At 41.6% G+C, this 26,222-nt stretch overlaps 1 protein-coding gene across 1 annotated transcript in view; it reads right to left on the bottom strand.

The window, feature by feature from the left end:
• The window catches only part of LOC134359520 (ADP-ribosylation factor 4), a 34,093-nt gene extending 7,991 nt beyond the window's left edge, over positions 1–26,102 (bottom strand). The window contains exons 1-5 of the mRNA XM_063072899.1: positions 25,775–26,102; positions 18,355–18,435; positions 17,228–17,337; positions 13,247–13,318; positions 6,058–6,183 (exon numbers count right to left, since the gene is read on the bottom strand). Of these exons, the coding sequence (XP_062928969.1) occupies positions 6,058–6,183; positions 13,247–13,318; positions 17,228–17,337; positions 18,355–18,435; positions 25,775–25,841 (456 nt within the window). The 5' untranslated portion in view covers positions 25,842–26,102. The remainder of the gene's footprint in view (positions 1–6,057; positions 6,184–13,246; positions 13,319–17,227; positions 17,338–18,354; positions 18,436–25,774) is intronic.
• Between the last annotated feature and the right edge of the window lie 120 nt (positions 26,103–26,222).

The following is a 26,222-nucleotide window of genomic DNA, read 5'->3' as shown; positions in this document are numbered from 1 at the left end:
TACCACTGCCACCTCAATGAGGACTGGTGCATGTTCTCCTGATTTCTGATTTTTAAAGTTCACAATCAATTCATTAGTCTTGCTGAAGCCAACTGTAAGGTTGCTGTTGCAACACCACTCAGCCAGCCAATCAATCAATCTCACTCCTTGCCACCTGATAACTGTGGCATCATCAGCCAGTTTATTGATGGTGCTTGAGCTATGCCTAGCCACACATTCATGACTGTAGAACAGTAGGTTAAGCGCACATTCTTGAGAAGACCCCATGCTGATTATCAATGAAGAGATGTTATCACCAATCCGCACTGTCAGAAATCTTCCAATGAGGAATCAAGGATCCAGTTACAGAGGGAAGTGGAGCCCAGGTTTTTCAGCTTGTTGATTAGTAGTGAGGGCATGATGATATTGATCACCAAGCTGTAAATGTTAAACAGCAGCCTGACATATATATTGCTGTTGTCTAGAGTGGAGAGCCAGATTATGCCCACTAGACCTGTTGTGGCAATAGATAAATTTCAGCAGGTCCAGGTCCTTGCTCAAGCAAGAGTTTTGGCCATGACCAAACCTTCAAAGCACATCATATCACGGTAGATAAGAGAGCTACCAGGCATTAGTTCTTGAGGTAGGCTCACCAAGTTGCCAGACCAAGCTAGACCCATTTCCCTGTGTTTGGCCTTCTAAACCTTTCCAATTAACAATTTTTAAAAGACATTTGGAAAAAATGAGTGAATGTACCTTCAAAAGCTTTCTCTGACAGCTCTTTCCTTATACATATTACACTGTGCAACAAAAAAAAAGTTCCCCCTCGAGTTTTTATTAAGCTGTCTCTCAAGAGGGAACCTGTTTCCTCTTGATTCCCCAGTGCTGTGAAAAAGACGATGTATTCACCCTATCTACATCCCTCATGATTTTCTACACCCCTGTAACTTCACCTGTCTTCCAAGATCGAAGGAAAAGCAGCTCTGGCTTGTCCACCCTTTCCCCACAAATCGGTCCATCAAGTCCTAGGAAAGTCCTTGCCAATCCTATCTGCAATCTTTCCAGTTTACTAGCATCTTTAATGTAGCAGGGTGAACAAAATTGAATACAATTATCCAAGTGCAGCCTCTGCATTGTCTTGTACAACCACACCATAATCTCCTAACTTCTATATCCAATGCCCCGACTTAACAGCCAGCATGCCAAAAACTTTCTTCGCCACACTTATTGTGATGACACTTTCAGGGAACCACATCACAGTCACAGAGCACTATGACATACAAACAGTCCATCAGGCAATCTAGTGCACGCCAGGCTGGTCTTCCGCCTAGCCCATCTACCTACAGCCAGACATACTGCTTTCATCTGTGTACCGATCCAAACTCTCTAAAATGTTACAAATAACCTCACATCTACCATTTCCACACTCACACCACCCTGGAGATTTATCCACTCGAATTAATGTAAAGACAGTAAGCTCCTCCTGTTCTGCAATCCAGATATAGTCAATGACCTCACTACTCTTCTGCTTCAGTTCCCAAATAATGAGATGCAAAAAAATTAATTTAAGATCTCCTCCATCTCTTTCAGCTCCATGCATAGATGACTATGTTGATCTTCAAAAGGGCCAATTTTGACCCTTGCTATCCCTTTGCTCTTAATATACATCTAAAAAAACCCTTGGGATTCTGTTCACCTTGTCTGCCAAAGCAACTTAATATTCTCTTTTAGCCCTTCTGATTTCCTTCTATAACTGTTCTCTCTTGCATTTCTTACACAAAAGTGCCTCATTTGATCTTAAACCACCTGCTATATGCCTCCCCCTCTTTTTTTATATATCCTCAATATTCTTCTATAACAGAGGTTCCCAAAACCAGTTAGCCTTGTCTTTTATTCCAATAGGACCATACAGATTCTGAACCCTCAATATTTCACTTTTGAAGGCCTCCCACTTACCATTTATTTACCAGAAAATAACCCATCTTAATCCAGTGGACCTGAACTCCACGGCCTTTCGGTGCTGCAACACCAACCTTGACTTGACTTCCCAAAAGTGCAACTCCTCGACACGTCTGGTAAAATGGTACATGTAGACGCAGAGGCCTCTCAGGGGCCAGCCAAAGATGCTTTTTCTTTGTAAAGTATGTTTTTTTTTAATCGCAAGACTCTACTGGACTCCAATAACTACAGGTGAGCTGCTCATTGTTCAGAGTAACCGGCTAGGGTGTTTTAGGAGCCAGCCAGCGGTTCAGAGAAGGGGAGGCTGGCCACTGGGCTGCAGGAGCAGAGCAGGGCCGCTGGAGGAGCTGGATTGGGCTCGGGGGAGCTCTCCCCAGTCCAGACCATGCTGCTGCCTGCTACTCGAAGGTACCGGAGATGGTGCTCGAAGGCAGCATGCAGCAAACCATGAGTCACTTTCTTGGAAATTTCTTTTATGATTACAAGGACCTGTTGAACATTGATTGCCGCAGGTCTGTTTTCTTTGTTCGGTGCTGAGGCAACAGGCGAGGCAGCAGTGTTGCCTCTGTTGTAGCGAGGACTGGGCTTCAAGCCTCAGGTATGCCTACTGCTGTAGTCCAGGTGAGGAGACAATGGAGACAGTATACTGTGGTGTCCGTACTCAGATAGGGGTGGCCTCACCTGGTGCTGCCTTCCACAGTGCTGGATCAGTGGAATTACAGGCTGGACCGCCAGGAACCATCAATTTGTGGGAATCGTCACTCAGGGTCTTCAACTAAAAAGTGTTTTCTTGCATGACTGTTCTCCCCCCACCCTCACTGTGAATGCGCGTGTATGTTTTTGCATCTTGGCTCCAACGGAACGCTGTATGGTTTGAATGATAATTAAACTGGATTTGGCTTTTACCCGAATTAAACTACATTCACTATTCTTCAGCCTACTTATCCAGCTGATCAGATCTGTCCAGTAATTTTTGATGATCTTCATGGACAGTATCTAATTTACTAACATTCGAAAACTTACCATGTCTTGTACATTCTCATCCAAATCACTGGTAATGGCGGGAGGAGATAGAGCAGTGCGCAGCCCTCCAGTGAAAAATGATATCATATCCGTTTAAATAGGGGCCGTGGACAATTCTGATTTGATGGAGATGGACATGAAAGCACAGAGGAACATCTGGAGAAATTTCTGAAACGCTCATTCGCTGCTGTTGTTACTGCGTGGTCGGGAATCTTCCGGAGGGAAGGCCTCAAAATCCCCGGCTTTGCCTGCTGTTGGTAACTGAGATTGAGGTCGAACCATTCAGACAGAGATGGCACTCAGTACTCGGTGTCGGAGAGCTGATTCGGAGGCTCAAAGTTTTCGGATGACTCAGAGACGGATTGTGGTCGGGCATGGCAGGGAGAGTTTTTCTTCCTTCTCCCGTCTGCGTGAGATGTGGGACATTTGAGAGACTTTTGGACTTCTCCATCAAGTTATGGTGTTGCTGCACTGTTGTAACTATATGTTATAATTATGTGGTTTTGTCAGTTTTTTCAGTCTTGGTTTGTCCTGTGTTTTGTGATATCACACCGGAGGAAATGTTGTATCATTTCTTAATGCATGCATTACTAAATGACAATAAAAGCGGACTGCGTGTCTTCATAATCTAATAGATGACAAGCAACAATGGCTCCAACACCAAGCCCTGAGGCACATCACTATTTATAGGTCTCAGCCTGAGAAATAAAAAATTCCACCTTCACCCTCTGGTTCCTACATCAAGCCAAATCTGTAACCAATCAGATGGCTCTGCCTGGACTCGTCCAACCTAACCTTCCAGAGCAGCCTGCCATGTGGATCCTATCAAAGACTTTACTAAGTCCATATCAACCATTGTAACCACCTGCCCTCATCAACTTCCTTGGTCACATAATCTAAAAATCAAGTTCATAAGCCATGATGAACACATGCAGAAAAGGCCAACTAACCCTAATCAAATCCTGTCTTTCCAAATGCTTGTGTATTTTATCTTTCAGAATTCTCTCCAGTAACTTGCTTAACACAGAAGGCCAGTCTCACCGTGCCATTACTGTGCTCAACCAGATTTGCTTAGTGTTATTATAGAGGGTTTAAACCAGGTGGGTGGAGAAAGCTGTTGGGAACCTGCCGAGGGTTCCATCAGGGAAATATAGACCAGTAAGCCTAATATCTACTTGTGATTCCACTTTTCATCAGTTGCTTCACAGAGACCAGCAGCAGCTCCCAAAAGGACTTTCTTTATATGCAAGCCTCTATACATGTCAGAAAGTTCAGATTAAGCACCTTGGGATCTTTGTTCTCTTTGGAGATGGCAAGAAGTATATGATCAATGATAGTAAGAAAGCTCAGATCTGTCTCCTTGCAAAGCTCATACAACAGCAGTTCCAGGAGGCGGTCACCAAAAAGATATATTCCTATAACACCTTTGAACATCTCCAGCACATTACGAAGTAAATGTTATGTGCATATGTTTAAACTTATAGAAGGACTGATTCAGCACTTCTACAAATTGAGACATGTTCACATATATAACCATATAACAATTACAGCACAGAAACAGGCCATCTCGGCCCTTCTAGTCCATGCCAAACTCTTACTCTCACCTAGTCCCACCAACCTGCACTCAGCCCATAACCCTCCATTCCTCTCCTGTCCATATATCTATCCAATTTAACCTTAAATGACAACATCGAACCTGCCTCAACCACTTCTGCTGGAAGTTCCTTCCACACAGCTACCACTCTCTGAGTAAAGAAGTTCCCCCCTCATGTTACCCCTAAACTTTTGCCCTTTAACTCTCAACTCATGTCCTCTTGTTTGAATCTCCCCCACTCTCAATGGAAAAAGCCTATCCATGTCAACTCTATCTATCCCCCTCATAATTTTAAATACCTCTATCAAGTCCCCCTCAACCTTCTACGCTCCAAAGAATAAAGACCCAACTTGTTCAAACTTTCTCTGTAACTTCGGAGATGAAACCCAGGTAACATTCTCGTAAATCTCCTCTGTACTCTCTCAATTTTATTGACACCTTTTCTATAATTCTGTGACCAGAACTGTACACAATACTCCAAATTTGGCCTTACCAATGCTTTATACAATTTCAACATTACATCCCAACTCCTATACTCAATGCTCTGATTTATAAAGGCCAGCATACCAAAAGCTTTCTTCACCACCCTATCCACATGAGATTCCACCTTCAGGGAGCTATGCACCATTATTCCTAGATTCCTCTGCTCTACTGCATTCTTCAATGCCCTACCATTTACCATGTATGTCCTATTTTGATTAGTCCAACCAAAATGTAGCACCTCACATTTATCAGCATTAAACTCCATCTGCCATCTTTCAGCCCACTCTTCTAAGTGGTCTAAATCTCTCTGCAAACTTTGAAAACCTACTTCATTATCCACAACTCCACCCATCTTAATATCATCTGCATACTTACTAATCCAATTTAGCACCCCATCATTAATATATATGACAAACAACACTGGACCCAGTACAGATCCCCCAGGCATAGCAGGATGCCACAAATACCAGAGATAAATGTTCAGATAATCAATTTTATAATCAGGGATCCCCACCAACCAGGGTCATACACTTTCCCCAAACCTATCAGGATCCTGAAGACGAACAACACTTTCTGTGCTTCTTGAACTAACCTGAAAAATCGTAGTGCTACTTCACACTATGTGTATTTTCCTCTCTCAACTTGTACTAGTTTTATGCATTTACAGTAAATGTTAAAGCTAACTTGTGCCTGCTGTTTTTCTAATGTACTGTGCTGATATTACAAAAAGCTATTTTCCATGCTGTTCACACCCTATGTATGCTAAAGACAATAACCATGCTCACATATAGAAGCAGCACACAAAGCCAATATATTGAAACTCAGGTGTAAGTACCATCAATGAACATTGACTACTTTTAACCATCAAGGTGCATCAGCTACAGGCACACTCCTCGCTACGAATATTCAGGTCAATTTGAGAGTTGTGCTTAAAGCTCACTACCTTTTGCTGTAATACATTTACAAAGTAAATGAACACTAATTTTGTGTAGGCACACTCTGTGAAAATAAAGACTTACAGTTCTCTGGCTCATGTGTTGTAATCCCAGCTTTTCAGAAAGCTCTCCTACACCCATGGCATTTGGCAGATCCTGCTTGTTTGCAAATACCAGCAACACTGCGTCCCTCAGCTCGTCCTCTTGCAGCTGGGAACAAAGGGGAAAGAAAATGCAGCACGAGCTCAGTAATTATACACTAAAATTAAACAAAGGCTGAGAACAAACGAACTTCTTTGACACATAAACCGTTGGAGAAACACAGCAGGTCAAGCAGCATCGATGGACAGTCAATATTTCAGGCTGAGACCTTTAATCAGGACTGGAAGGGGTAAACCAGATTAACAAGTTGAGGAAGGGGAAGAAGTACAAGCCGGCAGGTGATAGGCAGGGTGGGTGGAGGAGGGGTGATAACGTCAGAAGCTGGGAGGTGATAGTGAAAAAGGTAAAGGCCTGAAGGAGAAGGAATCTGATAGGAGAGTGCACGATGCCCAAAAGGGAAGGAGGGACACCGGGGGGGGGGGGGGGGGTGATGACAGGCTGGTGAGAAGGGAAGCCAGAATGGTATATAGAAAAAGAGAAGGGGTAGAAACTACCAGAAGTTAGGGAGATTGACGTTCATGCTGTCAGGTTGGATGCTACCCTGACAGAATAAGAGGTGTTGCTCCTCCAATGCGAGAGTGGTCTAATCAGGACAGTACAGGCCTGTGGACCAACATGGCAGAATGGGAATGTGAAGAATTAAATTGGGGGCATCTGGAAATCCTGCCTGTTGTGGATGGAACGAAGATGCTCGACACAGCCATCCCACAATCTACATCAGGTGTCAAGGAGGGAGAGGAGGCCTCACAGGGAGAACTGAATACAGTGGATGATCCTGACAGACTTACAGGTGCCTCACCTGGAAGGAATGTTTGAGGCCCTGAATGGTAGTGAGGGAGGTGGTGTAGCAGCAGGTGTAGTACTTGTTCCCCTTACAAGGATAAGTGCCAGGAGGAAGATCAGAGAGATCAGTGGGGAAGGACCAAGGGAGTCACATAGGGAGCAATCCCCATGGAAAGCAAAGCAGAGGGGTGGGTGCTTGGTGGTGGGATCCCGCTGGTGATGGCGGAAGTTACGGAGAATTACGTTTTGGACACGGAGGCTGATGGAGTGGTAGGTGAGAACAAGAGGAACCCTATCCCTGTGGGGTGGAGGGAGGATGGGGTGAGGGCAGACGTGTGCAAAATGGAAGAGATGCGGTTGAGGTCAGCGTTGATGGTGGAGCAAGGGAAGCTCCCTGCTTTGGACGAGGAGGACATCCCTTTTGTTCTGGAATGAAAAGCCTCATCCTGAGAGCAGATGCAGCAGAGACAAGAGGAATTGAGAAAAGGGGATAGCATTTTTACAAGTAACAGGGTGGGAAGTTATAGTCTAGGTAACAGAGTCAGTGGGTTTATAATCAACATCAGGGAGCAAGCTATCTCCAGAGATAGCGACGGAGAGATCGAGAAAGGGGAGTGAAGTATTGGAAATGGGCCAGGTAATTTTGAGGGCAGAGTTGGAGGAAAAGTTGATGAAGTCGACAAGTTCTATACAGGTGCAGGAAACAGCACCAATGCAGTCATCGATGTACCGTAGGAAGAGTTGGGGAGCGATACCGGTGGCTGCTTGGAACATAGCCTGTTCCACATAGCCAACCAACAGGCAGGCATAGCTGGGACCCACACGAGTGCCCATTGCTATACCTTTTGTTTGAAGGAAGTGGGAGGAGCCGAAGGAGAAATTATTAGGGGTGAGGACAGTTCCACTACACCGAGGTGTGGGTAGTGGAGGGAACTGGTTGGGTTTAGTGTCCAGAAAGTAATGGACAGCTTTGAGGCCTTCCTGGTGGGGGATGGAGGTGTAAAGGAACTGGACATCCATAGTGAATATATTTCAAGGAACCTGAAATTTTTGGAAAAAAATCAAGGGTGTGTGAAGTGTCACAGATGTTGATAGGAGGGAGAAGGGGAAGAATAAAACTGAGTCGAGTTATGCAGATACAAGTTCAGTGGGGCAGGAGCAAGCAGAAACAATGGGTCTACCTGGACAGGTAGGTCTGTGGATCTTGGATAGGAGGTAGAAACAGGAGGTGCAGGGTGAGGGAACTTTGAGGTTAGTGGCAGTGATTCAAAACTGGCTTAACGTTAGGAGATGCGAGTTATGGTAGGGGGTTCTTTTTGTGATCTGTGACAGCTGATGTTCCACAGAGGTCAATACTGGAACCTTGCTGTTTGTAATATAATAATGGTTTGGATGAGGATGTAAGAGGTGTAATTATTAGGGCCACTGAGAATGGTGCAGTTGTTGACAGTTTGGAGGGTTGCTTAGACTGAACGGTGACATCAATATGTCGGTAAAATGGCCTGAAAAATGGCTGATGGGGCTTCATCAAGATACATGAAATGTGATGCATTTTGGGAGTACTAATGAGGCTAGGGCAGACACCATGAATTGTAGGGCCCGAGGGTGTATTGAGAAACAGAGGTACCTTGGTGTAAAAGTTCTTTAAAGTAACAACACAGGTAGATAACATGGTTAGGAAGGCATATGTGATACTGGCCTTCATTATTTGAGGTAATGAATACAAGAGTAGTGAGGTTATGCTCCTATCTTATACAACAACCAGCTGGAGCGTTATATGCAGTTCTGATCAGCTCACCACAGGGAAGATGTTAAATTGCTGGAGGGTGCAGAGGAAATTCACCCCAATGCAATCTGGCTTGGAACATTTCAGTTAGAAGGAAAGAGTCTGGAGAAATTAGGTCTGTTTACCATGGAACAGAAATAGTTAAAAAGGATATCAGTAAGGTATACAAGATACTGAAAGGGGTACAGATAGGGTAAACTATTGGAAGATAGTCTAAGGGACTGTACATTTGGATAGACAAGGCCCCTTTAGTGATAGTCAACATGGCTTTGTGGATGGCAAGTTGCCTCTAACCAATCTTATTGAGTTTTGAGGAGGTTACCAGGAAGGAAGGAAGGACAGGGGACGTTCTCTACACGGACTTTAGCAAGGCCCCACATGGGAGGATGGTCAAGCAGGTTCAGTTGCTTGGCATTCAGAATGAGCAAATGGATTCAACACTGGCTTCGCAGGAGAAGCCACAGTGGTAGTAGGTGGTTGTCTGTCTGAATGAAGGCCTGTGACTAACATGTGCCACAGGGACCAGTGCTGGGTCCCCTGTTATTTATCATTGTATCAATGATTTGGATAATATCGTGATAAACTGGATCACACAAAGATTAGGACTATAGTGGACAGCAAGGAAGGCTATCAAAGCTCGCAGCAGAATCCGGACCAGATGGAAAAAAGTGGGCTTCAAATAAAAGGCAGATGGAACAAACCAGAGCAGAACATACAAGTGAATGGTAGGGTACTGAAGAGTGCGGTAGAACAAAGGGATCTGGGAATACAGATCGATAATTCCTTGGAAGTGGCATCACAGGTAGATAGGATCATAAAGAGAACTATTGGCACATTAGCCTTCATAAATCAGAGTACTGAGTACAGGAGTTGGGATGGTATGTTGAAGCCAATGAGGCCTAATATGGAGTATCGTGTGCAATTCTGGTCATCTACCTGCAGAAAAGACACCAAAAGATTGAAAAAAGAAATCAAAACACTACACCACAAAAACAGGCCCTTCGGGCCATCTAGTGTATGCTAAACCATCTACCTGCTTCCATTGACCTGCACCTGGACCATATCCCTCCATGCAATGGACCTCTCCAAGTTCCTCTTAAATGTTTAAATCGAGCGCCCATCCACCACTTCCACCGACAGCTTGCTCCGCACTCTCACCACCCTCTGTGTGAAGTTTCCCCTCATGTTCCCTTTAAACATTTCACTTTTCATCCCTTAACCCAGGACCTCCAGTTGCAGTCTCACCCAACCTCATTGAAAAAAGCCTACTTGAATTTACCCTATCTATACCCCTCAACTTTGTATAATTATCAAATCTCCCTTCAATCATCTACACTCTAGGGTGTAAAGTCCTAACCTATACAACCTTTCCCAACAACAAGTCCTCAAGTCCCAGCAACATCCTTGTAAATTTTCCCTGCATTCTTTCAGTCTTATTTACATCTTTCCTGAAGGAAGGTGAGCAAACCTGCACACAATACTCCAAATTAGGCCTTACCAACATTGTGTACAATTTCACCATAACGTCCCATGTCCTGTACTCAAAGCCTATGTGCCAATTGCTTCTTTACAACCCTATCTAACTGTAATGCCATTATCAAGGCATTATGAATAAGTATTCCCAGATTCCTCTGTTCTACTGCACTCCTCAGTGCCTTAGTGCTCATCATCCGAGACCTACCCTCTTTGGTCCTCCCAAAGTGCAATGCCTCACACACTTCTGCATTAAATTCCATCTGTTATTGTTCAGGGCATTTTTGCAACTGGTCCAGATCCACAGCAATAGTCTTCCTCCCTGTCCACACCACCACAAATCTTGGTGTCATCTGCAAATCTGCTGATGCAGTTCACCACATTGTCATCTATATCATCAACCTGGATGGTAAACAACAGACACAGCACCAATTCCTCTGGCATACCACTAATCACAGCCCTCCAGTCAGAGGCAATTATCTACAACGACTCTGTGGCTTCATTTGCAAATCCAATGTTTAATTCAATTTACTATCTCATCATGAATGGCAAACGACTGAACCTTCTTGATCAACCTCCCAAGTGGGATCTTGTCAAAGACCTTGCTAAATCCATGTAGACAATAGCTACTGCCTTGCCTGCATCAACTTTCCTGGTAACCTCCTCAAAAAAAAGTTTAAGATCAGACAGACAAGACTTACCACACGCAAAGCCACGTTGACTATCCCTAACCAATCGCTGTCTATCCAAATACTTATACATCTGGTCCCTTAAAATACCTTTCAATAACTTTCCCACAGAAGATTATTAGAGAAAATTTACAAGGATACTGCTGAGACTTGAGAACCTGAGTTATAGGGAAAGGTTGAATAGGCTCAGACATTTTTCACTGGAGCACATGAGAATAAGTAGATTTGATAAGAGATGAACAAAATTACAAGGGCTAGACATAGTAAATGCAAGCATTCCACGGAGGTTGGGTGAGACTAGATCCAGAGGCCACAGGTTAAGGGCGAAATAAATAAGGGGAACCCGAGTAGGAACTTCTTCACTCAAGAGGGTGGAACGAGTGTAGAATGAAATGCCAGTGGATGTGGGTTCCTCTGCAACATTTAAGTGAAGTTTGGTTAAGTACATGGATGGGGGGGGAGGGGCTATGGTCCACGTGTGGTCAATGGGAATAGGGAGAATAACAGCTCAGCAGATTAGATGGGCCGAAAGACCTGCTTCTGTGCAGCAATGTAACGTAACTCTAAAAGAGGAGATGTCAGGGTTAAGTTTTTTTTAAAAACGCAGAGTGCTGAGTGCGTGGAATGAGCTGCCAGCGGCGGTGGTGGAGGCAGAAACAATAAGGGTCTTTTAAGAGACTGCTGGATGGGTACATGGAGCTTAGAAAAATAGAAGGCTATGGGTAAAGCTAGGTAGTTCTAAGGTAAGGACATGTTTGGCACAGCTTTGTGGGCCGAAGGGCCTGTATTGTACTGTAGGTTTTCTATGTTTCTAGGTTTCTAAGAGGAGGATAAATGACAGATTTAGGAACAGAGGCAGAAGCCTTGAAAGGGATCCGAGAAGGCTACCATTTTCATCTAGAGTGGAGAATACATGAAATGCACAGCTTAACTGTTGGAATTAGTCACTGACAGCTTTTAAGAACTGTCTAAATGAATTCTTCAATCGTCCAGGCCTCAGCTGTATGACTGTATAATGGAGAGGCAGGGAATGCTACAATGAAGCACATGAAACATCAAATGATACAGCATTTAACTGGCTATGGCATTACATCCACAGAAAATGAAAAGCAAAGCTTCCGAAATCTCAATTATTAAAATGCTGGACTGACAGGTTCCCCTCTTTCTCAGTTTCGATGAATAGTCTCAGGACCCGAAACATTTACTAGATTCAGGATCAGGTTTATTATCACCAGCATGTGTCGTGAAATTTGTTAACTTAACAGCAGCAGTTCAATGCAAAACATAATATGGAAGAAAAATAATAAATAAATTGCAGTATATGTATATTGAATAGATTAAAATCATGCAGAAACAGAAATAATATATTAAAAAACTACTGTTCTGTTCTGCAGATGTTTTCTGACCTGCTCTCCCCTCCGAGTACTTTTGCTTTTATTAGTGATTAGGGTGTGATATCCTGTTATCCCGGAGTTTGATTTCTTACATAGACTAATGAACAAACTCAAGAATGATCAGTGTGATAATTTTTCCAACTATGAACACATTCCAGACAAAGTAAAGCTCAATCTGCAACCAACCCATCTGCGTACAAGAATTAATACGTAGGAAAACTAGCAGCTTCCCACCATACCCTGCCCCTTTTGTTCATGCACTTAACAATACCCGCTCTAGACAAAAATCAACTAATTCAATGAAGACTAACAATTTCTTTTTTTTTCCGGCAACAATTTCTTCAGTTTGATTTTCAAAAGCTCTTTTGCTACAAAGATTAATAGCAAGCAACAGCCTTGAAACTCAAGGTAAAATGCCTCACTGATATATCAAATGTCCAATCTAACGTATTTTAATCAATTCGTTTTTCCAGAATTACTGGTTCATGACATAAACCAGTCTCTCATTTTGGAAAACGCCTGCAGCTTGCAGATCTCACTATTTTTTTTTGAGAGTTTTCTTGATCATTCAATTGATAAAGGTATTTGGAAAACTAGATTGTTTTGTAGTATGCTTGAATTACTTATATGTATGTCCTTAATTTCAAAACCTTTTAACAAGTGATTTTTTTTTCCCCAAAAAAGTTTCCTAATCTTTAAATAGAGAAATCTATGCCATGTGCAGTAAAAGGGAGCTCCTTGACATTAAAGGTGCCATATAAAATGGTTAGACTAGGCATCAAGATGATAAGCTTTTTCAAATATCTTTGGAAGTTCAAGGTCAAAATATGCATGTACTCATTTAGTTGAAAAGTTTACTCTATAGGTAGGTTAAGGCAAAGGCACCCAATCAAAAAACATTTCATTTTGCAAAGCCTAAAGCATAGGGATATATTACACAACTCCACAACAAAATTCTTTTTAAAAATTTGCAATTTCACACTCACCATTTTATGTAGTTCTTCAAATGATTCCTGGACTCTTTCTCGGTCATTGCTGTCCACAACAAAAATCAGGCCCTGAAACAACAAGGAGATGATTAGCCCATTAAGTGACAGAAAAAAAATGCTTTAATTGTGCATCCTATTAGTTATAACTATCATAGAAAAAAAACAATGAGGAAAGATCAATTCAGATGAAAATAGGGCAAATACAACTGAGACTTCTTCCAGGATACACAATTCAAAAACTTTCTTCACACCACCCTTGCAATTGAATACACCTTAAAGATAAATAACAGAATTCAATTCAAGGGAAAACTAAAAAGGATATAGAAACATTAAACACTGCAAAAATTTAAATTAAAAATCATATTTTTGTGCTGCTGGCAAAGATTTACTCCAAACTTCTAGGCTTTGGAATCCAAACTCCGGGATTCAATTGAAAACTCACTGCAATCTAAATTAGTAATAAAAAGAAATGGCCACCTTCATTAATGGTTTAAATTCATATATTTTTTCTACAGTAGCAATTTAAATATTCAAGGTTTATGTGTTCCACTTTCTTCTAAGATCCCCTCTGCTGTTACTTTTGAGGATCAAAGTTTGACTTTCTGCTGTTCTACCCAATTCATAGCTCAGCAGCAGAATCCCCAGTTAACTAGTTTGACCAGAATCTCATGACTTAACTTGCTGTCATGGTCAGTTCTGCAGCCCTTTGGTCCAACTAGTCCATGCCAACTACATTGCTCAGAGAGCTAGTCCCACCCGCCTTAGTTTGGCCCACAGCCTTCTAAACCTCTCTTATCCATGTAATTATTTAATTACTTTTAAACAGCACTGATGGCCTGTTTCAACCAGCTCAATCTCTCCCGTATAATCTCAAAGTTATGTGCCTCTGTCTGAGCACATCTCCCTGGGATAATAAGAAAAACTATGATCTTATATACCTCCTTCCATCTCCTACATTCCAGGGAATGAAGTCCTAGTCGATGCAACCCCCTCTTTGTGAGCTAGGTCCAAGTTCAGGCAACATCCTGGTTGAACTTCACTGCATTCTTTCCAGTTTAATAACATGCAAGTATGAAGTTTGAGGAACAGAAGGATCTAGTTATGGGGTGATATGAATTAAGATGGGAGGAGGGCTATGTAGCATTTACCACGACCAGAGAAATTAATGCCAGAGAGCTCACGGACAAATGTTGCGACTTAAGTTCATCTCAACTATGTAGAGGGACTCCCTAAGAAAGAACAACTATCTATGATTCATAAAAAGGATCAAGGATAATAATAAATTAAAAAGTAGTGCATACAATTTTTCAACAAGCAGTGAAAGACTACAAAAAAGTGTAAATGGGGAAAATAGAGAAAACTTGATTGTTATATCAAAAATCAACAGTAAAAGTTTTTACATATATTAAAAAGAGGAATATAATATTCAAGAGTGAGACACCTAGACTACAAGGTTGGAAACTCACATCAGGAAACAAGGAAATGACAAATACAGTAAACAATTCTTTTGCAAGTCTTTACCATAGACATTGTAACAATCTCGATGACAATAGGCTAGCTTCAAATAGCATGGGAAAACATGCAAAAATCTTGATCTTGAGTGATGAGGGGGAAGGGAATGTCGATTCAGACCATGAGAGGCCTGTGTTGGGCATTTCATGCCTTACAAGATGCAGATTGGAAGTCTGTGTGGGGCACCACTCCTCGCACAGACACTAGAGCAATGTATGATTAAGTGCCTTGCTCAAGGACACAAACACGCTGCCACAGCTGAGGCTCAAACTAGCGACCTTCAGATCACTAGACAAACGCCTTAACCTCTTGGCCACATGCCCAACAATTGAGTAATGAGGTATTAGAAAAAGGCAAATTCACCAGGAGCTTGCATAAACAATTTTAAAAGAACTGGCTAAAGTTTTATTTTAACTCACTCAATTCTGAGAGAATAACGTTAGATGTGAAAACATCAAATATGACATCCTTGTTCAAGAACAAAGGAAGACAAAATGTGGGAAACTATAAAGCATTCAGTTTAACATCTATAGTTGGCAATATGCTAGAGACAATCATCCAAGAGATAGCCAATCCAACCAAATGAACAAGGTTTCATTAAAGGAAAATCATATTTTAATGAACCTTTTTTGTTAAAAAGGATTTAACAGGCAGAGGAGACAGAAGTAAAACTACTGAAGTGGTGAATTTGGATTTTCAAGAAACGTTTGACAAAGTGCCACATGATTGATTCTCGAGAACTTATGGTACTGGAAGAAGTGTTAGCATGGATTAAAAAATACATCATATGGAATTAGAGCTAGAATAATTTCCACGTTGGAAATTTCTAACTATTGCAGTAACACTGGGTTCTGCATATTACTATTTATAATAATGACCTGGCAGAGGGCAGAATGCATGGTATCCATGATTGGTAATGACATAAAAATGGGTGAAAGAGCATATTACATGAGGATATTGTGACTCTGCAATAGGACAAAAACATGACAAATGGAACTAATGTGAGAAAGTGAGAGATCATGCACTTCAGGAATTAAAAAGATGATCTAAATGGAAAGAGACTTGTGTTGAATGAGGTACAGGGGGACATAGGAGACAACTTGAGGTCTGCCGTCCCATGTTGAGTGGCAGGGCAGATTTGAGGAGCCAGGTGACCTACTTCTTGCTTGTGCTGCACAGGTCCGGACATAACAGTTTTCAACTGTTCAGTTCTGTTTTTCTCTACCATTCACCAAATTCCAGATCCCCAACTGCTCCAGAAAATTATTTTCAACATCTCCATTTGATTCTTCTACCAGTGATCCCCAGTTATCATCCCTTACGATGGGGGGGGGGGGGACCACAGGGAAGAAAGAGAAAGAAACCTGCCCTTCACTCTGCCGAGGCTCCTTGATTCCATGCAGCTTGATTAGCCTCATTGCTAGTCACTGATCTAAATCACCAATGAACCATCGAAGTTCCTGTCAGGTCTTTCATATGAAGAAAGACTGGATGAACTGGGCTTGTACTCGTTGGAATTTAGAAGATTGAGGGGGGATCTGATTGAAACGTATAAGATCCTAAAGGGATTGGACAGGCTAGATGCAGGAAGATTGTTCCCGATGTTGGGGAGGTCTAGAACGAGGGGTCACAGTTTGAGGATAGAGGGGAAGCCTTTTAGGACCGAGGTTAGGAAAAACTTCTTCACACAGAGAGTGGTGAATCTGTGGAATTCTCTGCCACAGCAAACTGTTGAGGCCAGTTCATTAGCTATGTTTAAAAGGAAGTTAGATATGGCCCTTGTGGCTACAGGGGTCAGGGGGTATGGAGGGAAGGCTGGGTTCTGAGTTGGATGATCAGCCATGATCATAATAAATGGCGGTGCAGGCTCGAAGGGCCGAATGGCCTACTCCTGCACCTATTTTCTATGTTTCTATGTTTCTATAACTTTCATTAGACCAAAACTGCATTCAGGTCCTGAGATGCACTGATGTGGTGCAATAAAGAAGATTCAGTGCACAGGTCCACTCTGACCATGTGATGTTCCAAGGTTACAAGTTTCTGCAAGAAACTATTTTTGTCAGAACCCAACTCAGCATCAGTGAGCAACTTGAATCTAAATAAGTGTTGTAAGATAGAGTCAAAGGTACCTCTTACTTAGATTTGGGAGGCAAAAATTGGCCAATCAAGACTGATTCAAGCAGACAGAATATATCTGCGTCATTTGGCAGTCAAGAAATGAATGAATGCCAATGTCAAAGGTAACTACAACTGACTGACTTGAAATCTACTTTTCCTTTATACTTACCTCAGGTCTATTTATATTATTACTATACTGAATATATCGAAAAGCATCACCCACTGATGAGAAATCATTCAAATCCCTTCCATCACATACCAAGCACTCAAATGGTAAATGTTCTATTAAAGGAATTTCTTTTATCTGTGAACATAAAACTTAACCAAGTATTACCAGAAGCAATGTACCTGTGTGTTTTGGAAGTAGTGTCTCCATAGAGGGCGAATTTTATCCTGACCTCCAACATCCCACACAGTGAAACAGATGTTCTTGTATTCAACAGTTTCCACATTAAAACCTGAAATATAAGCAGCCGAAGTTCAATCACCAACACCCTTTCTTCTCACAATTAGGTCATGAAAACCCTCAGGCTCTTCCCGGAACACCCTAAACTTAAGCAGTCACCAAACTTCTCTCCCAACTAATCCTTTCGAACCTCAAAGATAGAACATTGATGCTTCCCTCTCCTTCGGTACTGCCACCCATTTCAAAACTTCCATCAGCCAAAATTTTTTTTTTAAGTCACCAACAAGCCCTCTGTTTTGATGATACTTCTTTCCATTTGCTTTTCTCCCCAAAATTGTTCAGACTTCCATGTTTTTAAATCAATGTCACAAACTACATCTTCTGCAAGGTCTTCTGTGGTCCCTTCTTCAAAAACCTGATATAGGATTGGTCCACATTGCTCCTAGACCCAACCCTGTTAAAAGCCCTCCCCTATATTCTTCCATTTGGCCCTCCTTCCTCAAGATCCTCCTTAAAACCCAAACAATTTTTTAAATTTTCATTACAATTCCCAATATCACTTTCTTGGACCAGTCTTCATCATATTTCTGATTCTACTCTGAAAAAAGACATAATTTCTATGTGAAAGGAACAGAACACATTATAGAAGGGCGCCCCTTCGAAACAGAGATGCGGAGAAATTTCTTTAGCCAAAGGATGGTGAATTTGTTGCCCATGCAACTGTGGAGGCCAGGTCGTTAAGCAGAGATTGACAGGTTCTTGACTGGACATGGCATCAAAGGTTACAGAGAGAAGGCCAGGAACTGGAGTTGAGGAGGAGGTAGTAAAAAGGATCGCCCATGACTGAATGGCAGAGCAGACTCGATGGGCCAGATAGTCTAATTCTGCTCCTGTGTCTTATGGTCTAATACAAAGTTCATGTTCCTTTACTTGAGACTGTTCTCTGGGCACACTCCGTAGCAGTTTAAATGATGGCAAAGGAATAGGTCAGCTGACTGCCTTCGGACAGTACCAAAGAAACAGGATGATGACAAAAGTGTCTAAAATATTAAACCAACAAGAAACCTACCAATAGTAGGAATGGTGGTGACAACCTCACCCAGCTTTAGCTTGTACAGGATTGTAGTTTTCCCAGCAGCATCAAGTCCCACTAAGGTACAAAACAAAAACAAATTAGTTTAGATAGATAATAGTATGCCAAAAATTCCATGGAACCATATTAACTGTAAAATAATCCATAGGACAATTTTAAAATACAAAGATACAACCACAGAGAAGGAACTTTCAAAATGACGAAAGGGAAGCAAAAGACAGGAAATTATAGGCCAGTTAACCTCACTTTAATGTTTGATAAGGTGTTGGAGTTCATTATTAGGGATGAGGTTTTGGGGGAAGCACAAGATAAAATAGGATTAATTCAACATGGTTTCCTTAAGGGAAAATCGTGCCTGACAAATCTGTTGGGATTCTTTGAGGAAATAACAGGTAAGGTAGACAAAGGAGAGTCAGTGCATGTTGCTTACTTGGATTTTTAAAAGACCGTTGACAAGGTGTGATAAACAAGATAACAGCCCATGGTATTTTAGGAAAAGTACTAGCATGGATAGAGATTGGCTGACTGGCAGGAGGCGTACAGTGGAAATGAAGGGTGCCTTTTCTCGTTGGCTGCCAGTGACCAGTGGTGTGTCACAGGGGTCAGTGTTTGGACTGCTTCTTTTCACATTATACATCATTAATTTGGATGATTGAATTGATAGTTTTGTGGCCAAGTTTGCTGACGATATGAAGAAAGGTGGAGGGACAGGTAGTGTTGAGGAAGCATGGAGGCTGCAGAAGGACTTCCAACAGATTTAGGAGAATGGGCAAAGAAGAGGCAGTTGTAATATAGTGCAGGGAAGTGCATGGTCACTTTGGTAGAAAAAATAAGGGTATAAACTATCTTCTAAACAGGGAGAAAACTCAAAGGAAGCCCTTGTCTTGTCCCTGAAGGCTAACTTGCAAGTTGAGTCAATGATAGGGCAGGCAAATGCGATGAACATTCATTTTGAGAGGAATAGAATATGAAATCAAGGATGTAATGTTGAGGCTTTATAAGGAACTGGTCAGACCCCACGTATGGTGTATTTTGTACCCTATATCTAAGAAAGGATATGCTGATAGAGGAGAGTCCAGAGAAGGTGCACGAGAAAGATCTCAGAAATGAAAGGGTTAACATGAGCATCTGATGGCATCAGATCTGTTTTCGCTGGAGCTTAATAAGATTTTCGGGTGGGGGAGAGGGAAATCTCATTGAAACCTCGCTAAGAGTGGACATGGAGAAGACACTTCCTATAGCGGGGAAGTCTAGAACCAAGGGCACGCCCTCAGAGTAGAAGGATGTCCATTTAGAACAGAAATAAGGAATTTCTTTAGCTTATGGAATTCACTGTCACAGTTGGCTTTGGAGGTCAAGTCTTTGTCTATACTTAAAGCAGAGGTTGATAGGTTCTTGATTAGTAATGGTGTCAAAGGTTAAGGGGAGAAGGTGAGAGAACAGGACTAACAGGGACAAAAAAATCAGCCATGATGGAATGGCTGAGCAGATTCAATTTTCCAAATGGCCTAATTTTGCTCCTATGCATATGAATTTACAGCTACAGCTGGGGGTCATGTTTTGGTAATTTTCATTAATTCAGGGGTTGTCTCTAATAAAGGGAGAGTTCACAGACACATTTAAAGTAATGAAGACATAAATTAGTTGATTAAAAAAATAGATGGTTTCCAGACACTGAGGAGCCCAGGATAAATGATGCAGCAATTAGATGACAAAGCTCAAGAAACTCTTCCTTTACTTAGTCGCAAAGCTGTGGAATTCTACGATGAAATGAGGGGTTAAAACAACAGCAAAGTCATCAGATTAGAACAGCTAGTTACGTAGAAATCATAGCACTGAAATAGGCTGTTCAGCCCAAAAACATCTATACTGGCATTTATGATCCTTCCAGCAATCTCCCCTCAATCCATCAACTCATCCTTCTATTCTGTACTCCTTGGAGTTTAGAAGAATGAGGGGAGACCTCAGAAACATTTCGAATGTTGAAAGGCATGGACAGAGTGGATGTGGCAAAGTTGTTTCCCATGATGGGGGAGTCTAGTACGAGAGGGCATGGCTTAAGGATTGAAGGGTGCCCATTCAGAACAGAGACGCAAAGAAATTTTTTTAGCCAGAGGGTGGTGAATCTATGGAATTTGTTGCCACGGGCAGCAGTGGAGGCCAAGTCATTGGGTATATTTAAGGCAGAGATTGATAGGTATCTGAGTAGCCAGGGCATCAAAGGTTATGGTGAGAAGGCGGGGGAGTGGGACTAAATGGGAGAATGGATCAGCTCATGATAAAATGGCGGAACAGACTCGATGGGCCGAATGGCCGGCTTCTGCTACTTTGTCTTATGGTCTATTCCTAATGCCCTTGTGCATTTATTGACTTCCCCCCGTAAACACGCCTATGCCAGTCACCTCTGTCACTAAATGATGAGTCAGTTAATGTGTACTACCAACGAGTATAATACAATTTAAATATAAAAGGGTCCTTTTTAAATGTTTATTGATAGAGTTGCATTTCAAGTTATCAAGTTTATAACACATAAATACTCGATGATTATGGACCTAAAGTCCTTAGTCTTAAAAACTAATTTTATGCCCAAATCATACTAATCAGATCATTACCAATATCATCACTTGAAAGAAAGAAAATATTTTTCCAAGTTTATCACATTCCAATTTCAAATGCCAAATAACCTTATGCTGGACAGCAATGTTTGACAACAGCAAAAGAAACTGTAGTTTGGAGATCAAAAGCTGTTGGGAGATTCCCTTCTTGAAGGACAGCAGTGAGTACTGTCACTTTCTCATGATGTCCAGCATACTCAAACCACAGAAAATTAAATTTAACACTTTTAGACAGAAAGCAGTTTGTAATTCAGTGAAGAACCAGGGCAGACTCAAAAGGCCCAGTAGAATTTTTAATAAAAGTAAGGATAAGAGGGGCAAAGGACAAATGAAGAGGCTAGTGGTTAACATAAAAGGAATCTAAATCTCTTTTATAAAAATAATTCAGGGGTTCCTAATGTAAGCAAATTACTGCTGGCATTTCTGTGCAGAAGCTAGTGCAATGTGGAAAGTTGTGGGGAAAGTGCAATGCTATCAACCTCATCTCATCCTATGCCAAATTTTACCACCCAAAGCTCTCCAGAACAGGGAAGTTGAAGGATTGAAGCTAGCTTTATCTGCAGAGTTCAATCCAACTTGGGACTACTGTGAGGACGAACAGTTTAAACAGACGTTCCAGCATTATTAATCCCACTACCAAAGTAAATCAAACTGTATGAAAATCAGCTAAGACTGGTTAAGTAAACATGAGTAGCTGAGGAACTTTAATACAGAGGAAAAGCAATACTAAGTGATAAATAAATAAACGAATGAATGCCAGCAAGACCTCACTTTTTTTGATGAACAGCTTAATAATGGCAATACATTGGATGCCATGGACACAAGTTTTTGTACAAGTTAGTATAGACTAAAATACTTGTTACAAAATTGCCGCATGGATTTGAACTTAGCTAAAAGGGTAGAAAATATTATTGGTAAACACTTGCTCTTCAGACAAGAGACAAGTACACATATGGTAAAGGGCCACTGCTTTTCTTAATACATTAACAACATGCACTTTGATACATAGTGCATAATTTCTAAATTTGCAAATGACAGATTGAGAATACAAAGGGAGAGTCAATCCAGCAGAATACAGTGAAAAGGAGGGGTTAGTGAAGTACAAGAGTGGAGTGGTAGCTAACATAAAATGGAAAGTCCACTTTATTTCAATTATAATTCGTCAGAGTAATGAAGCCAATTTTACAGGCAAAATGGACAATTAATGGTGAAAGCACAAGGCCAAGGAATACTTTTAATTGGTAATTATCAAAGAAAAGGACTTTGCCCAAAGCTTAAGTAATCAAACAGACCATGAAAAAAATATTAGAAAACCTATCACCCAAAAATAGACAACTTATTTACCACATAGATTGTATCTGAGTCTGCCAAGAGAAATACAGAAGAAAAATTGATGAGACTTTAACCAAACTTCCTTCAATCTTCCTAGTCAGTGCCAGAGAAATGGAGATTTCCTTATGCTACACTCCAGTTTTGATCAGGAAACAAGTGGGCCAAGAATGAATATGACAACTCCAGGCCAGTTTAATAAGTGGCAGAGAAGCTCACTGGAATAATATTTTGGGAGAAAGCCAAGTATGGACACTGAAGAGGCAGAAAATTAGGGGAAAATTGATTTGATAAGCTAAAAGGGAGGATGGATGAGGGCAGTTAAGATTATGTATATATACACATGGTACATAATATCAAAATTGAAACTCAAGGATAAAAGACAGATACAGATAAAGATAAAGAATTGGTTGAACAAAAGAACGTAACTCAAGGAAATTGTGTTGTGTGCCTGACCAGTGGTAGTTGTGTATTCCTGAATTCTTCAGCATTCATTACTATTCTGAATACACAATAAAGATTTGTGGATGAAGTTACAGATCATAATTCAAAACTTGCACAAAACTTTGCAGTAAAAAATTAAACACAATACGCTTGGCTGGTGTAGCTTTAGACATATATGGCAGATTTAATTTATATGGTGATTTTAACAATGTAAAACACCAAGCTTGTTCACAAAACCATTAATGCTGAATCAGGACAGATGGCCAAAAACAAAACGATCAAATAGGTTTCAAGAAAAAAATAGGGAATGAATGTCAGAACTGAGAATCTAAGCACCTCAAGGAATAATTTTCAAGGGGAAGTCAAAAATTGCAAACACAATCAAGATGCCAGATTTGGAGAAAAGAAGAAGTGAGATAATGCCAAAAGATTGGGAGTTCTGAGGTTTACACACAGCTCAATAAATGGCCTCTGTTCCTATTAACCATTATACTTCTTGGTGGTAGAAGTAAGGCTTTTAGAAGAGGCTATCAGATTAGCTGAGTCAAGATTAGAAAAAAATATTTATTTTAAGAGGTTTTGTTTAATGGGGGGACACCATAGTATGGCAGAGGGAACAGATTTAAGGCAATAAATGATACTTTTAGTGAAAAAAGGGTTGGGATTTCAAATTGCCCTGGAAGATGGGGTGAAGAAACTGAAGCTTTTGGTAAGCAGTGAAGTAACAAGCAACTTCAGTCCGAAATTACAACAATGACATGAATTTTAATAAATACATTTGAAGAGATCATTTTAGTAGAAGAAACAAATGGGGCCAGTACAAACCAAATGGTTGAATTTAATAAGAGGTGCAAAGTCAGAGACCTAGTGGCAGGACAAGTTAAGAAGGTTGATTAAAAAGCATGGTACTCATTGTGAAGACAGAAACAAGCGGTTAAACTATACCTTTATCAAAATCATTGATGCAGTTGGAGAATTGTGTTTCATTGGCTAAGAAAGATGTCAGAATCTTGGAAATGGTATTGAATGGTGTCTAGAAAAGCACAGGGCATAGCGCTAAGCAGTTACGGTGAGATTTTACAAAATGGCACATAAATTGATATGGATGTATCAAATAAGAAGCCATTCTCATCAAGGAAGTTACCAGGAAAGTTGAAAGCAAGGCAGTGGATATTGTCTGCCTGACTTGAGCAAGGTCCTGCTAAAGACCTGGTTAAGAAGACCGAGTCACCTGGCATTCAAGTTGAGCTGGTAAATTAGCTTAGACATTGGTTTTGCGGGAGAAGGCAGAATGTAGTTGTAGCTGGTTACCTCTCTGACTGGAGGCCTGTGACTAGCGGTGTGCTGCAGGGATCAATGCTAGGCCCTCCGGTTTTCATCTATAATTAACATTCTGGACGATAATGTGGTTAACTGGATCAGCAAACTCGTAAATAATGCCAAGATTGGGGGAGAAATGGACAACGAGGAAGACTTCCAAAGTTTGCAGAGGGAACAGAACCAGCAGGAAAAATGGGGCAAAAAAATGGCAGATGGAATTTAAAGCAGAAAAATGTGAGGCGTTGCACTTTGGGAAGACCAGTCAGGGTAGGTCTTATATGGTGAGTGATTGGACACTGAGAAGTGCAGTCGAACAGAGATCTGAGAGTACAGATCCATTCCTTGGAAGTGGTGTCACAGGTAGCTAGGTTTGAAAAGAGAGCTTTTGACACACTGGCCTTCATAAATCGAAGTATCGAGTACAGAAGTTGGGATGTTTATGTTGAAATTGCATAAAATGTTGGTGAGGCCCAATTTAGAGCATTTTGCTCAGTTCCGGTCCCCTACCTCTAGGAAAGACATCAGTAAGATTGAAAGAATGCAAAGAAATTTACAAGGATTTTGCCAGGCCTTAAGTTATATAGAAAGCTTGAATAGGTTAGAACTTTATTCCCTGGAGCAGGGCAGAATGAGGGGAGATTTTATAGAGATGTATAAAATTTTGAAGGGTATGGATAGGGCAAATGGAAGCAAGCTTTTTCCACTGAAGTTGGGTGATACTACAATCAAAGGTCATGGGTTAAGGATAAAAAGTGGAAAATTTAAGGGGAACATGAGGGGGAATTTCTTCACTCTGAGAGTGGTTAGAGTGTGGAAGGAGTTGCCAGCTCAAGTGGTGGACATGGGTTTGCTTTCAACAAGGTACAAGGATGGGAGGGGTATGGAGGACGCAGGTCAATGGGACTAGGCTGAATAGTTCAGCACAAACTAGATAGGCCAAAAGGCCTGTTTTTGTGCTGTAGTGTTCTATGACTATAGCTGACTGGTCATGACCAGAGGTGTCTGAATATGTATTAACTGCAGTTTAATTTAATACTCAAAAGAATTAGTAAATAGACAAATATCAGTGCATTATGGAAAAGAAAAAACAGCAAAATAGACCAGCTAAATAATATTCAAGGCGTCGAAAACAAGCCCAATGGATAAACGCCCAGGTGCTGTCCTGTGTTTCCCCCATCCACCCTCCACCATTGTTGGAAATATATCGTTACCAATTCAGAGAGAGATCAACCGGCCTTTAGGGGAAAAAAACACCAAATGTCTCACATTAACGACATAATTCTGAAACAAACGTTACATTTTGGACTATTAGTTTATCACTAAACTCCACGAAAGCCACAGTTTCTGACCACGAGCAAGACTACCCTCCCAAGGTAACCGAAGCGACGGAAGAGGCGTACCCGGCCCTCCCCGGCAGCCACCACCTGCTCCCTCACCACTCCCGTACACGAGCCTTTGGTTCTCTGGTAGTCCTTATCGCTCAAGAAACCAACAAAAGAGAGACCGGAATGGAAAGAAATAACCCTCAATCACATGAAAGGGTGACCCGCCTTAGACCGCAATCCCTCAAACCCCGAGAATGGCAGCCCGCATACTTCGCCCTCAACGCGTGAAACACAATGATCCCCATTTCGGTTCACCTTTACCCAAAGTTACTCGGGGCCGATAGGGACCCCTTCCAACCTTACCCATCAGGATCCGCATCTGCTTCTTTCCGAATAATCGAGTGAATAAGCTGGAAATGGAGAGCCCCATGGTTGTGAAGGTGGATCGCGGCCTGGTGACTGGCGCCCTGCTAAACTCGAAATGGAGGTTGGAGGCTCGGGCGGGTCCGGAAAAAAAAATCGAGATTCTGGCCCTTTCGTTAATGAACGTAATCGAACGGGAGCGACTCTCTACTCGAGCAAGTGCAAAGCGCCGTATCTAAAATAAAAGTCCCGATTTGAGGATTAAACGGATTTGGTGGATCTGATAACGGTCTGCAGGCTCGAACACGGCTGACGTTTCTACTGATGATTTCCGGCCAACAATAAAGAAATGACGTCAGAAGCGGAGGTTGGAGCTGAACTTCCACGCGTTCCTTCCGGTCGGGGTGACCAACGAACGGTGACTGTCAAATGGGGACGTGGAACGTCG

The sequence above is a fragment of the Mobula hypostoma genome, chromosome 20 (genome assembly GCF_963921235.1).
Source record: "Mobula hypostoma chromosome 20, sMobHyp1.1, whole genome shotgun sequence".
In the NCBI taxonomy this organism is placed as follows: Eukaryota; Metazoa; Chordata; class Chondrichthyes; order Myliobatiformes; family Myliobatidae; genus Mobula; species Mobula hypostoma.
Note: the sequence above shows the minus strand (reverse complement) of the source record. Positions and strands in the feature narration are given on the sequence as shown.